Source organism: Artibeus jamaicensis, unplaced genomic scaffold (genome assembly GCF_021234435.1).
Source record: "Artibeus jamaicensis isolate MK-2021 breed Jamaican fruit bat unplaced genomic scaffold, CSHL_Jam_final scaffold_847, whole genome shotgun sequence".
Classification (NCBI taxonomy): domain Eukaryota; kingdom Metazoa; phylum Chordata; class Mammalia; order Chiroptera; family Phyllostomidae; genus Artibeus; species Artibeus jamaicensis.
Genome location: NW_026522057.1, coordinates 24090449 through 24104554, shown reverse-complemented (window position 1 = coordinate 24104554; position 14106 = coordinate 24090449). Strand labels below are relative to the sequence as shown.

Below are 14106 nucleotides of genomic sequence, written 5' to 3'. Positions count from 1 at the left end.
GTGTCTCCAACCGGGGACCTGGCCCGTGACCAGTCTTGCACCCTGACTGCGAATCGAACTGGTGGCCTTTCAGTTTGCAGGACAATGGCCAACCCACTGAGCCACACCAGTCAGGGCAGCACTGTTTTCTAAATTGAAAATTCTGATGGTTTTTCCCAGTCATTGTGAGTTTCTTTGTTGCTAACCCCTCATAATAAGTCCAGTGATGGTTAACCCGAGGGACTTCAGGAAACGAGGCTTTGCCCGGAGGCGACGGCGCTGTGCTGTCTCACTACTTCTGAGGCGAGAGAGTTCTGCATCTGTGTTTGCAGAAAAGCTGCCCGCCACGAGGTGCTGCTCCCCCGGGTGATTACAGATGCCTCGACCACAAAATTATGCGCCAGACTTCCTTTTTAATTTTTGAAATTTCCAAGGGAAACTAATAAATGCGCCCTCTGAGGTTGGTGGCCACCCGAGCGAGAGCAATGTCAGAGCCCCAGGAAGTGGGTGCCGTGGCTGTGGGCGTAGAACGCAAAGCTTAAGCAAATGCCACTAATAGTAAACCAGGCTCATGCTGCCTTTTTTACCCAGCGTAGCGGTTTGATATTGTCGGGCACGTTGTGTAAGTTATTAGTGGTGCTTTTGTCCACGAACTCACAGTAGCGTGGAGGAAATTGTGATTCGGAGCTGTGGCACGTTAGGGATTCGACTTCCCTATGAACCTGTTAACACCCTGTCGTTCACACAGGGTACTTCTGCTTCCATACTGCCGCAGTCCGTGACTCCCTGTGACGTCGCCAGTCCTTGGGGTCAGGGTCACAGACTCAGGTTTTGTCGGGGCTGGCCTTTCCTTCCTGCAGTTTAAAAAAAATCTGGAGGGGGTGGCAGGGCTGGGTGAAGAAGGTGAAGGGATTAAGGAAAAAAATGTGTATGTGTGTATGTATGTGTACACACACATATAACTTATGGCCACACACAACAGTATGGTGATGACCGGAGGGAAGCGGGGTGGGGGAGGGAGAAGACGGTAAAGGGGGTGACTGGTGACGGATGGAGACTTGACGTGGGTGGTGAACACACAATACAGTGTACAGATGATGTGTTCCAGAACTGTGCACCTGAAACCTATGTAATTAATGTCACCTTAGTAAATTCAATAAAAAAATCTGGATGTCATTTAGATAGTTCCAACTTTAAGGTCTATATTCCACACAGAAACCTTTAAGCCTTTTGTGTGTGTGTGTGTGTGTGTGTGTGTGTGTGTATATGTGTGTGTGTGTGTGTGTGTGTATGAAGAAGTAGCATTTGGCAAAGTGCAGGGAGCATAAATAATGTGCTTACTTCTTACAAAGGAGAAAGTGAGAACCCAGGTAACATTTAGTATTAGCCCATTTATTCCAACCTTGGTCTTGTCCTCAGACTTGCATCAGGGTGCCTCTTATTAATGTAACAGAAGCTGCTTATTATGAAAATCTCATCTTGGTATTTGTTCTTCAGTTAAAGCCCCCTAGAAACAGCTTATTTTTTAGCAGTCTGGTCCTTTGCTCCAGCTAGAACTCCATTTTTTAAAGGATTTGTTTGTTTGTTTGTTTATTTATTTATTTGAGAGAGGGGAAGGAGGGGTCCTGAAAGAGAGGCAGAGAAACATCAATGTGTGGTTGCTTCTTGAACGACCCCCACTGAGGACCTGGCCCACAACCCAGGCATGTGCCCTGACTAGGAATTGAACCAGCAACCCTTTGGTTTGCAAGCTGGTGCTCAATCCACTGAGTCACACCAGCCTGGTCAGAACTCCTATTTTAAAGCTACTGTTAAATTGCTTTTCTTGAGCCCTTAATTATTTAGCAGGATGTTAAGTCTTCTAAGCTTTCACTGAAAACATTTTATTATGTCAGAAATAACAGGAGAGAAACAGTGGAGTATTCATTCTTGGGGTAAGTGCCGAAAACAGTCAGGTTCTCCAGAGAGGAGAGTGTGCTCTGCTCAGTGTCTGGTGGGGAACCGCCAGCTCCCTGAAGTGCCGTAGTCCCGCGAGGGCTCCTCTGCTGCCTTCGCCGCAGCCGGCGAGCTGTCTGCCATCCGCCAACACAGCTTCTCATGGAGGTCTTTCAGGTTCACTTCTGTGCGGCTCATTGCTTCTGATGAACAGAACTTTTGGATTGTTTGCATGTGAATTGTTTTTAATGTCTTTAAAAATACTTTCTTTTTTAGAGCAGTTTTAGGTTCACAGCGGTGTCGAGCAGAAAGGACAGAGTTCCTTTATAAACGTCTCCCCCCTCCTTGTGCGCACACACCATCTCCCTCCCCACTTTGAACACCGGGGAGCAGGTGGCGCTGCACTGTTGCGGCGATGAACCTGCGTCGACATCGTCGTCACTTAGTTCGTAGTTTGCACGAGTGTTCGTTCTTGGTGCTGTGCATTCCAATGTTTCTGTGTTTTTATGTAAACATCATTTCTTTCTAATGTTCTTGTAGTTTTACTTACACATCATTTCTTAAAGAAGTTTTTTATCCTTACCTGCGGACATTTTTTCAGTACTTTTAGAGAGAGAGGAAGGGAGAGTGGAAGGGGCAGAGAGAAACATCGATGCGAGAGAGAAGCATCGATTGGTTGCCTCCCGTATGCGCCTGGAGCAGGGATTGAACCCACAACCTAGGTATGTGCCCTGACTGGGAATCAAACCCACAACCTTTTGGTTACGGGATGATGCTCTAACCAGCCGAGCTACACAGACCAGGGCTACATCGTTATTGCTTATGCTGCTTAGAATTCTGTTGTACCTTCCACTGTTTAACCAGTTGAACATTTCAATACTTTTTTTTTTCATGGTATTAACAATTCTTCAAAGTATGTAACTCACTTTGTATGCATATTTGCTGACTTGGCTGAGGTCAAGCAAATGTAGAAGGTAAGTCTTGGCTGACTTAGCTTCTGAATATAAATTCCTAGAAGAATAATTGTGAAGTCAAAAATTACATTGTACATTTTCATCTTTGGTACACTTTCTTTGACAGACCTCCAGGATGGTACTAAGTCACATGTGTGTGAGTGCCTGTTTCTCTCCAGCTTTTTAAAACCTTGTATTGTTGAGCTTTTAAAGCTTAAACTGTGTATTTTAAGCTTTTCATGATGGTTTCCCCATCGTTCCAGATGCAAACTGGTAGCTCAACTGTTCGTTTGCTTGTTACTCATCCAGGCAGCACATTTTGGGTCAGAGGCCGGAGGGAAGATGTAGTGTTGCATTTCAGCTTTGAAATCAGTAGAGAAGTTTTGTCTGTATCACGAGAAGACCTTGCTGTCATGTTTATGAAGGATTTTTTGTTGTCACTTTTAAGTGGAGGTAGCACGTGCCTCCTCACAGAGCTGTTTGGCTGCAAAGTGGTGGCGTGCGTGAAATTACTTGACACGGGTGTTGCTGGCTCGATAAACATGAATGGAACCTGAACACTAAAGAAAAGCACTTGAATTGTCATATAGAGGATAAAAACATATTTTGGTAGTTGACTACTTTTAAAAAGATTACCAGTGTTTCATCTTTGCTTAGAATATTTTCTAATGTATGGGCTATATTTTGAACCAAAAAGTAAGATTACTGTTGGGAGAGGAACCTGAACTTGACTTCCGCATGCTCTCAGAGTTACTCGCTCCTGCAAACGCATTGGAGGAAAACGTCCTTTGGGTTGTGCTGGCGGAGAGGGGACCTCCTGTCTCCGCTTCCTTCTACGGCCCTTCTGACAGTCTAAACAGATGGAAATGTGATTCAGTGTCCTCTGCCTCCAGGCGCAGACAGGGAAAGTGGGAAATGGTGTGTAGATCACATTGTTGGACATCCAGCAAGCTAGACCCCCAGAGAAGTCGAGATGAAAGGGGGCCTCAGACTGCAGGGCAGACTGGAGTGGAGCCGGACCGGGGACAGGGCCTGCCCCCATCACTGACCTGTTAGAGCCACAGGGGCGTCTGGAGACGTGACTGCAGGCTCCAGCTCTTGGCTGGCTGGGATGAAGGCAGACTTCCCTCAGCCTGTGGCTGGACAGCGTGAAGAGGTGTCTTATTCCTGGGGTGGCTTCTGTTGGAGTAAACCGGTTCCCGCAGGGAGGTTGGGCGAGGACCTCCTCACAAGCAGGCCGTTCTGGGTTCAGATGATGGTACGTTTGCATGAATTGAATGAGAATTGTTTTTTTATTTTACAAATTTGAATTTATGTCTGCAATATGACGTGTACACAGTAAGGAAGGATGTAAGTTAAAACCCTTGTTCACAGCCTGTAAGGACACTGTGTTTAACACTCTGGTTTGTTCTTTGCAATCCTTCCTCTGTATGTCTTGAGTGTTTACTCTTGAATGTATTTTTAAATTGGAGCGTGTACTAAATTTTGAGTTTAGATCATTTTATGACTGTTTTAAAACGACTGGATTAAGTTGAGTGGAAGCTGGGTGGTCTGGAAATTATGTTCTGTGTGACAGAATTAATGCTCAGTCTGTGTTCGACGGTAGGGGCAGAAAGGAGGGCAGGTCTGGGTGACCCAGGGAAGGTTGAGGGCGGGGGGAGGCGTCAGAAAGAGACGACATAGGAGAGTCGGGGTGAAGAAGGGAGCTAGGGTGGGGTCCTGGCTCCGACCCAGTGACTTCGGCATTCTGGTGGAACTACCAGCCTTCCTTAGTGTCCTCACATGTAAAAGGACTTAGTAATGGTTCGTAGGGCCCTCGTAAAGGTTAATGTCATGAAATAACACATAAAGCATCTCGACCAGGGCTTGACTGGAGGTGCTTCCCTTTCTCCAGTCCTTTCTCTCTCAACAGAGAATTTCCATCTGAAAGTTGCCTTGTCAGAGTGGTCTCACGACGCCTAGTGTGTGGTTGGCTGCTCTCGCTTTGTTAAAAGGGACCGTTTTATCAATCTGATGGCAAACAATGATTGATTACGTGGAAACAGTTCTCCTTTGGATCAAGCCAGCTGAGTGTTTCTTTCTCGGTTATCATAAAGGTGTGGAAGTGGGTTTGCAGCGTGCCATCTGTGGAACCCAGGGCGGGTTCCACCGGCCTTGGCGTTGTCTTTGAAGGGAAGGCGCCCAGTCGGTCTCCACCGTCTTTCTGCTGCCCCGGCCTGGTGGTGTGGCAGTGCTTTCGAAGCCTGGTAATTTGTAGTTCACATTATACAAAATTCCGTCACTTTTTAGAAACTAGGTTTTCTGTGACAGCTGCTGAAATTAATCGGAAACCAAGGTTCTACCCTGAGATAGTAAATTGTCTATAGACACATTTTTATTGCAGTTCATACTTGTAGGCTTAGCCTCTCAGTAAGAACGGGAAAGCTACCTGGCTTTTTGCTTGTGTGTGGGGGGGGGGAAGGGGGAGGAGGGACTTAGCTTATACCGGAGCAGACCTCAGCTGCCTTCATTCGAACTTAGGTTTTCATTTCAGAACACTAACTCGTTCTCCTTGCCCACTTCCCTTGTTTACTTGGAGATTACACTTAAATCTGTGGAGACAAAGTAGAAAATTTAGATAAACATAAGAAAAAAGAATAATCTCACTGTTCAGAGAAAACCATTGTTAACATTTGTACTTTGGGTTCAGATTATTTTTTTCATATATATTCACATGTCTAAAGCAAAAAATGGTATCATATAAGCCATACTCTCTGCAGACACTTTATTCAATCATCAATGTATTATGACTGTTTTTTATATGAATATTTCCATATTTTCTGATTATCTTTTTCTTCTAATAATAGAAATAATTTGTGCTTATTGGGAAAATTGTTAAGCAATGCAGAACTATCTAACAGAAGATAAGTTTTCACATAAGCCAGTTAATCATTTATGCAGTAATACTTAAAAAAATATTTTGTTATATTTTATTGAATCTTGATTTTATTTTTTTCCATTGCCATTTAGTCCCCTTGCAGTAGTACTTTTTAACGCTTATTTAGTATTCCGCTGTACGCGTGTCCTGTCATACCGACCTAAACCTGGAGTTCTCTGTTTAGGAGTGACACGGGCGCCGTCGTGGTGAACCGCACCGCCGTGCCGTCACCTCGGTGCCATCGCCCCTTCTCTCGCGGCTTGGGTTCCCACAAATGTTAGCGTGCGTGTGCATTTTAGTTGGGGTTTTTGTTTTTGTTTTTGTCAAGTACTGCTAAATCCCACCAGAAAAAGTGATTACAATTTATCCTTTGATTTAAAAAAAGTGATACTAACTTATTATTCTTTGATCAGCATTGTTCGGGGAGTGTTTGCTTTCTGATCTTGTGTTTTTTTTCCCCTTAAGAAACAATTTTCACCAGTTTGATAGCAGAAAAGTATTTAATTTGAAATTACTTTTGATTATTATTCTTTAAATTCAATTTTTATCTTTGCAAGGTTTGGATCACACATATTTTTTTTGTGAATAACTTGTTCGCACATTTAAAAAAATGGAAATGTTCATTTTTTCTATAAAGTTAAGTATCTTAATTTAAGTGTGATGTAGCAGATGCCTTAGTCCCTTTGAACTGTATATAAAAAGTTCACTCAGGTAGCACAGCTTGCTGTCTGCCCAGGTTTGTGTTGGCCTGGGAACCAGGAAGTTCCGGCCTCCCTCCCTCCCTCGCTCCCTCTCTACCTCTGTCCCCCTTGCCCTCTCTCTCTAATATCAATGAAACAAAAACAAGACTTTCATCCTGAATTTAGTAAAAAGTAACTGATACTTTTGTTAAAGACGGACAGTGTTAAAGGACCAATTTTTCTTATTTTATCACGCTGATGAACATGACAGAAATGTCTCTTAAACATTTTTAAGTCAAGCAGCTTATATAATATTTTGGCGTGTAAAGCTGAACTTTCCGTTTTGCACTGGAATGCTGTCTCTTCCTAACATACCATTTGGGAGTTACTCTTCCTCTTCATATTAAATGGAGAGGAGAGGAGTGCAGGTGTGGCGTGGGCCACCTGTTTTTAGAATGGTGCAGATGGGTGGTACAGTAAATAGCCAATTTTTGAGTCAACTGATATGGGTACTTGTAGGACACTGAGAAGAACCTCCGTGGCACCTACGGTGATTAAATAAACCAACTGCAAAGCACCTTCTAGCATGGTTCCTGTCACATAGTAGGTGCTCAGTAAATGGCGGCAGTTACATATTTGTGTATAATGCTGTCCTTTCATCCACCCCATAGTTATTTATTGAGAGCCCGCTCTTTGCCAGGCACTGGTCGAGGTATGGTAGGTACTGCAGGGAATGGAAAGACCAAAACAATGCCTTCTTTTCCGGGAGCTGGTGCTCTGCTGTGGGGAGCCAGGTGCTGAGTAAGATAAGTAGGCGACCCCATACTTGGAAAGAGCATAAACGCTGTGAAGAAAAATGGGTGGAGGGCATGCTGGGCTGCTGATGGGAGGAGAAGGGTTTGCAGTTTTAACCAGGGTGGTCAGGGAACAGACAGGTAAGTAGAGGTCAGGCAGATCTGGGGTTAAGTCCATCTTTACTACTAGTTATTTGGGCGACTTTGGGAGAATAGCTTAACTTTTGATCCTCAATGTTGACATGCTCTAAAAAGATCATGAATCTGCTGCATAGGGCTAAATGAGATCAAATGGGAAGCATGTAGCATGATGCCTGACACCTGACTCCCAAGAGAAAGGAGGTCCGGTTAGTGCCCACGGAGACACAGGCCTGCTGGAGAGTGGAGCGTGCTCGCTTTGGTCGGGAGGAAGGCTGCGGGAAAGAAGAGAGTTTACCGTGGGTGGGAGCCGCAGGGGGAAACGGGCGGCGGGAGGCCCGGCTGGGTGTGTGTAGGGCAGAAATGGAAGCATCGAGGTTCTTTTTTTTCTTCCTAAAGAGAAAGTGGAAGACTCATTTTCTTTGCTTTGTGTTTGACAAGTCTGTCACCAGTTGATTCTGTAATTTTATTTTAGTGCCTGATCAAGAGTTTTGCAGTCTGGTTTTGGGGAAGTAAAACATGTATGTATGTAAATATGTATATACAAAGAAAAAGTTAAAAGTAATTGCTGAGTAGATTTTCTTTAAAAGGGACGGTTGTTAAGTGCTAGAAGCATCTGGGAGAAGGAATCGGCTGCAGTTGGGTGGATGATCAGGGACAGCTTCTTGCAATAGTACATTGGATATGACTCCTGAAGTGGGGTGGGGGTGGTCTTGTGTTGGAGAGACATGGATGTTTCCCAGAGGATGTTCCATAGCGCCTCAGTCATGACAGGTGCTCTGGATAGGGAGGGGTTTAAAGGTGAGCTGAGCCGGCCAAAGCATCACACCCTGTCATGCACTTGGAGGGTCACACCACCTGTTTACCCACTACAGTTCCTATCAGCCCTGAAGGGAAGGGACCTGTCGAAGTGTGGAGCCCGCAGGACTGGGCGACATGCACAGCACCCAGCAGGCTCGGGGGTTCGGATGCTGCCAGCTCCCTCTTCCAACTCTGTCTTCAGGGAGTGGAGCTGTCGCTTGTGTTCGTGAACTTGTTTGTGAAGTGTTCAGAGGTCATTCAGCATATTTACTATAGCTCTTCAAGCTGAGGAGAAAATTACTCACACAAGCCGAGGTAGGGAAATAACTAATGAGGATTACACAGTTTGGGATCTCAGTTTCCATCTTTTATTTCTCTTTCCTCTGTTGCTTATTTATTTTGTTTCTGTGAACTGCTTTATAGTGTTTTTATATATAATGAAAAAGAATTGTCTTAAAGTTTGAAAATGGAAACATTTTAAAGATACTACCACTTTAACAAAGATGTTTTCTCCCCCCTCCCAAGGTGTACTACCCAAATTTGGGGTGGATGTGCATTGATGCCACCGACCCAGAGAAGGGGAATTGGCTGCGGTATGTGAACTGGGCTTGCTCAGGAGAAGAGCAGAATTTATTTCCCTTGGAAATCAACAGGGCCATCTACTATAAAACTCTAAAGGTAAGAATGGCAGAGTCAGGCTGCTGTTAGCTGCTCTGTGTGCATTTTTGCAAATAGTGTCCTGGGTTGTGACTGACGATAACAGTTTTGCAGACCTTGAAAGGATCGCATCTGACAGTGGTAGGCACATCTCGGTCTGTGCTTGAACCGGCCAGTCGCCGCCGCTGTGTGTGTGTGTGCATGGGGGCAGGAAAGCATGAAGTTCTGTTAAGTAATCACATATTGCAACTTTGTAGATGCTCATGAGTTAAGCATCTGGCAGCTGCTTCCTCCTCCTAAGATGACAAATGCACTAGGAACTGTCTGATGGGCAGATTTAGTCAACTGCGACAAACTGCCCATAGCTACGGCGGTCCATTGTTGAGATGCACAGAGCAGGACAGTCATTTTGTAGGGTTTGCGTTGAGGTCAGAGGTCACTCAGTAATTCTGGGAGGTTAGTAGTAGGAAGTGTTGAGCGTGGCTGCGTTTCTGCACTGAGCAGGCCCCTCTTTGTCTGCCTTGTCACGTTTTCTCTGAAGGCAGAGCTGTACTCATTGTGCATAAACATGTTCTGGAAGGCGGCGTCTCGAGGCTCTAAAGATAGATGATTGCTGCTTTTTGAAATAGATACATTTGCTAAAACTGCTGTAAGGCGAATTTCTCTTTATTCACTTACTTTCATTAAAAATGTCATGGATTGGCCCTGCCTGGGACGGCCGGTGGTTTAAGTGCTGGCCTGTGAACCAAAGGGTCGCTGGTTTGATTCCTAGTCAGGCCACCTGCCTGGGTTGCGGGCCAGGTCCCCGGTAGGGGATGCACGAGAGGCAACCATACATTTATGTTTCTCTCCCTTTCTTTCTCTCTGTACCTTCCCCCTGCTCTAAAAATAAATAAATAAAGTATTTTTTAAAGATGTCATGGATTGGGGGACAGTCCATGAAAATTGTTTCTATGGAGTCGAAAACTCTAGCTGAGCAAGCGTTTAAGATGATGGGCAGCATCGAGGCATGCTGGGTTTTGCCTGTCTGGTAGCATTAGGGCTTCTGGAAGTTCAGTGAGCGTGTGGCTGCCCAGTTTTCCTGTCACCTTTAGCCAATTGGACTTGCCCTCTGCCTCATGTATACCCACATCCTTGCTCTCAGTTCCTGTAGGAACTACATTTAAAACTTCTACAACCTTCTTTCTCTCTTCTTGCTTCTCTATTGTAATAGCATGGTTTTCTAGCAGGTGTAACTGTACATTTTTGTTATACTGGAATTTGAAATTAGTTTCAGGAACTCATTGTGTTTCTCAGATGTATTTGAAGTGAGGGTTACACCTGGCTGAATCAGTGAGGCAGAATCCTGTTGGGGAGGAAATGCCAGCAGGGGGTTGAATCCGGCACGGTCAGGGGAGTTAGAAATGAGGTTCCAAGGGCGATGCCAGGGCACTTTGAAGTTTCTTCATGAGGCTCTTTGTCTCTGATAGCAAGTCTGACATACCTTGAGAAGCAAGAGAGAGAATTTAAGAGAGTGAACTATGAAGCCTGACTTCTGGATTATCCTGGCTTGCTGTGGGGCCCAAGGCAAGTCATTGTAACTTGGCTAGCTGTGTAACTTCAGGCAAGTCACCTTTCTGTGCCTCAGTTTTGTTATTAGTAAGGTTCAGATAATAGTAGTATCGACTTCATAGGGTGATCATGGTGGCGTCATAGGTGATTACAAGTAGAGCTCTAGTGCGTAATAAGTGCTAGATAAAGGGCGATTGCTATTTTCGGCAAGGTAGTGTGGGGTCATGGTTAGGGGTGGGGCCTGTAGCTGACTGCTTGTGAGCAGGTTTTGGCTTCGAGATGTGTGACCCTGAGAAGTAAATTAAATTCTCTGGCTTAGTTTTTTCATCTATAAAAATAGAGGTAATAGTAAAAGTAGTACATCCGGTTGTGGTGAAGACTCAACAAGGTGATACGTGTAGGGTTCTGTGAAGTGTTCCCAGTCCGACCCCAGTACTCACAGTCGCTGACCAGCAGTCCCGCAGCTGTCATTTTGACCTGTCTTCGTCTGCAGTAGCACAGTTCCGAACTTTGCAGACACCCCGTTCCCGACCTTTGATGTTTCTCACGCATGCACAAGACCTTTCAGGCTTCTTGCTAGTGATTATCTGACTACAGATGAGGCTTTCTGTGGGTTAGATTTTGTAAATAAATGACATCTGATGTTCTTCTGGGCACGGTGTTGCCTTCTCAACTATCACCCAGATAGTTGGAAAATTCCAACACTGGTTTTGTTTGTAATGCGATTAAAAAGTATTTCAAATTTCTGGAAGTGAACTGTTAGCCTGCTCTTCACTCATTCTTCTCTTTATTAGTCTAACAAATATTTATTGTCTAGTATGTACCAGGTATTCTTCCATAGTAGTGGACAGAACAGATAGGGTCTCTGGTCTCATGGAACTTCCTATTTATGGGGGAGGGGGCAGATAATAAGCAAGTGAATAAGTAATCAAAATAATTTCAGATAGTGGTAAGTGCTTTAAAGACCATCAGATGTGATGGGACTGGGTAGGGGGAGGCCTGCTTAAAGCTCTGGGGGGTCAGGGAAGACAAGACATGAAGCACCCCAGTGCCATGTGTGGCAGCCACACAGAGATCTCTGCCAGAAGAGCCGTCCAGGAAGACAGGCCCCCACCGCGGCAAAGACGCTGAAGTAGGAATAAGCTAGATCTTTTGTAATAAGAACTGAAGCAAAGGCCATTGTGTCTGGAGCAAGGGGAGGAAGAGTAAATGAGGCTGGTAAGGTGGGCAGGGGCCCTACCAGGTGCGCTGGGTGGTCAGAAGGGAGAAAGAAGTGTGAGTTTGGTTTTCAGTTCAGTTCACTCATTTGAGAGTTGAGGCTTCTGACCTGTGACTTTTGAAAGGTCATGTAAGGGAGTAGCTTGTGGGTGGGAAAGCATGAACGTGCTTTTTGTGTTCCTGTTAATTCCGGAGGATTTTATTTTGACCCACTGTCGGGAATCTTCTTTGGAACCCTTGCCTCTGCCTATTTGGTCTGTTAGAATTTCAAGTTTATATGTGTTGGTGTTTAGAGAAGAGAGTATGCTTGGTTATGTAAGGCCTGTCAGAACCCAGAGGAACAGCTGGGAATGTTTAAAGTCTTTCTGTTTATTTTTTTGTTAAACATCAAAATATAGTGTATGAAAAAAGAGTTTGTTTGGACTTTTGATTTTTTAAATTGTTTTGTCTTATTTCTTAATCATTTTTTAAATTGTTATTCTATTATAGTTGTCTCCATTTCCCCCCTTTGCCCTCCTCTGCCCATCCCACCCCCCACTTCCACAGTCAGTTCCCTCACTATCGTCCATGTTAGTGGGTCATTTGTACATGTTCTTTGTCTAGTTCCTTTCCCCTCCTCCCTCCCCTCTGGTCACTTTCAGTCTGTTCCATGTTTCCATGCCTGTGGTTCTATTTCATTCATTAGTTTATTTTGTTCATTAGATTCCTCTTTACAGGTGAAATCATATGGTATTTGTCTTTCACTGCCGGGCTTATTTCATTTAGCACAATACTCTCCAGTTCCATCCATGCTGTTGCAAAAGGTAGGTGTTCCTTCTTTGTTTCTGCTGCGTAGTATTCCATTGTATAAATGTACCACAGTTTTTTGATCTGCTCATGTACTGATGGGCATGTAGGATGTTTCCAGCACTAGGCTATTGTAAATAGCACTGCTGTGAACATAGGGATGCATACGTTCTTTTGAATTGGTGATTTGGGATTCTTAGGTTATATTCCTAGCAGCAGAATTGCTGGGTCAAAAGGCAGTTCCATTTTTAGTTTTTTGAGAAAATTCCATACTGTTTTCAACAGTGGCTGCACCAGTCTGCATTTCCACCAACAGTGCACTAGGGTTCCCTTTTCTTTGCATCCTTGCCAGCCCCTGTTCCTTGTTGATTTATTGATGACAGCCATTCTGACAGGTGTGAGGTGATACCTTATTGTGGTTTTAATTTGCATCTCCGATGGCTAGTGATGCTGAGCATCTTTTCATATGTTTATGGACCATCTGTATGTCTTCCTTGGAGAAGTGTTTATTCAGGTCCTTTGCCCATTTTTTAATTGGATTGTTTGTCTTTCTGGTGTTGAGTTTTGAGAGTTCTTTATATATTTTGGAGATCAAACCCTGTCTGATGTTTCATTGGCAAATGTGTTCTCCCATATGGTCATTTCCCTTTTCATTTTGATGATGGTTTCTTTAGCCAAGCAGAAACTTTTTAATTTGATGTAGGCCCATTTGTGTATTTCTTCCTTTATTTCCCTTGCTCTAAGAGATGTATCAGCAAAAATATCGCTACAGGGGATATCTGAACTATTCTGTGTTTTCCTCTAGGACTTCTATGGTGTCATGATTTATTTTTGTCTTTTATCTATTTTTAGTTTATTCTAGTGTATAGTGTAAGTTGGTGGTCTAGTTTCTTTTTTTTTTTTTTTTTATTTTTTTATTTTTTGCATGTACTGGTCCAGTTCTCACAGCACCACGTATTGAAGAGCTTTCTTTACTCCAGTGTATGCTCATGCCCCCTTTGTCAAATATTAATTGACTGTAGAGACGTGGGTTTATTTTTGGGTTCTCTATTCTGTTCCATTGATCTGTGTTCTTAATGCCAGTACCAGAGTGTTTTGATTACAGTGGCCTTTACAGTACAGTTTGATATTGGGCATTATGATCTCTCCTACTTCGTTCTTCTTTCTCAAGACTGCAGAGGCTGTTCAGGGTCTCTCTTGGTTCCCTATGACTTTTCGAACTCTTCGTTCTGAATCTGTGAAATATGCCATGGGTATTTTAATAGGAATTGTGTTGAACCTATAGATTGCTTTGGGTAGTGTGGACATTTTAATGATGTTAATTCTTCCATTCCATGAACACAGTGTATGCTTCCATTTATTTGTGTCTTCCTTAATTTCTTTCTTTAGTATTCTGTAGTTTTTCGAGTATAGGCCTTTTACTTCTTTCATTAGATATATTCGTAGCTACTTTATTTTTCTTGTGGCTATAGTAAATGGGATTTTTCTCTAGTGGCTCTTTCTGATTATTTCATTGTTCGTGTACAAAAATGCCATTGATATCTGAATATTGACTTTGTATCCCGCTCTTTTGCCAAATTCACTTATTAGGTTGAGTAATTTTTTGGTAGGGACTGTAGGGTTTTCTATGTACACTATCATGTTGTCTGCAATTAATGACAATTTTACTTCCTTCTTTCCAATTTGGATGCCTTTAA

The 14106-nt window shown here is 43.7% G+C and overlaps 1 protein-coding gene across 5 annotated transcripts in view; it reads left to right on the top strand.

The window, feature by feature from the left end:
* PRDM2 (PR/SET domain 2) overlaps positions 1–14106 on the top strand; it is a 112725-nt gene that overhangs the window by 32480 nt on the left and 66139 nt on the right. For all 5 annotated transcript variants that reach the window (XM_053660274.1, XM_037165642.2, XM_053660275.1 and 2 more), the window contains one exon: positions 8723–8875. In XM_053660274.1, the coding sequence (XP_053516249.1) occupies positions 8723–8875 (153 nt within the window). The remainder of the gene's footprint in view (positions 1–8722; positions 8876–14106) is intronic.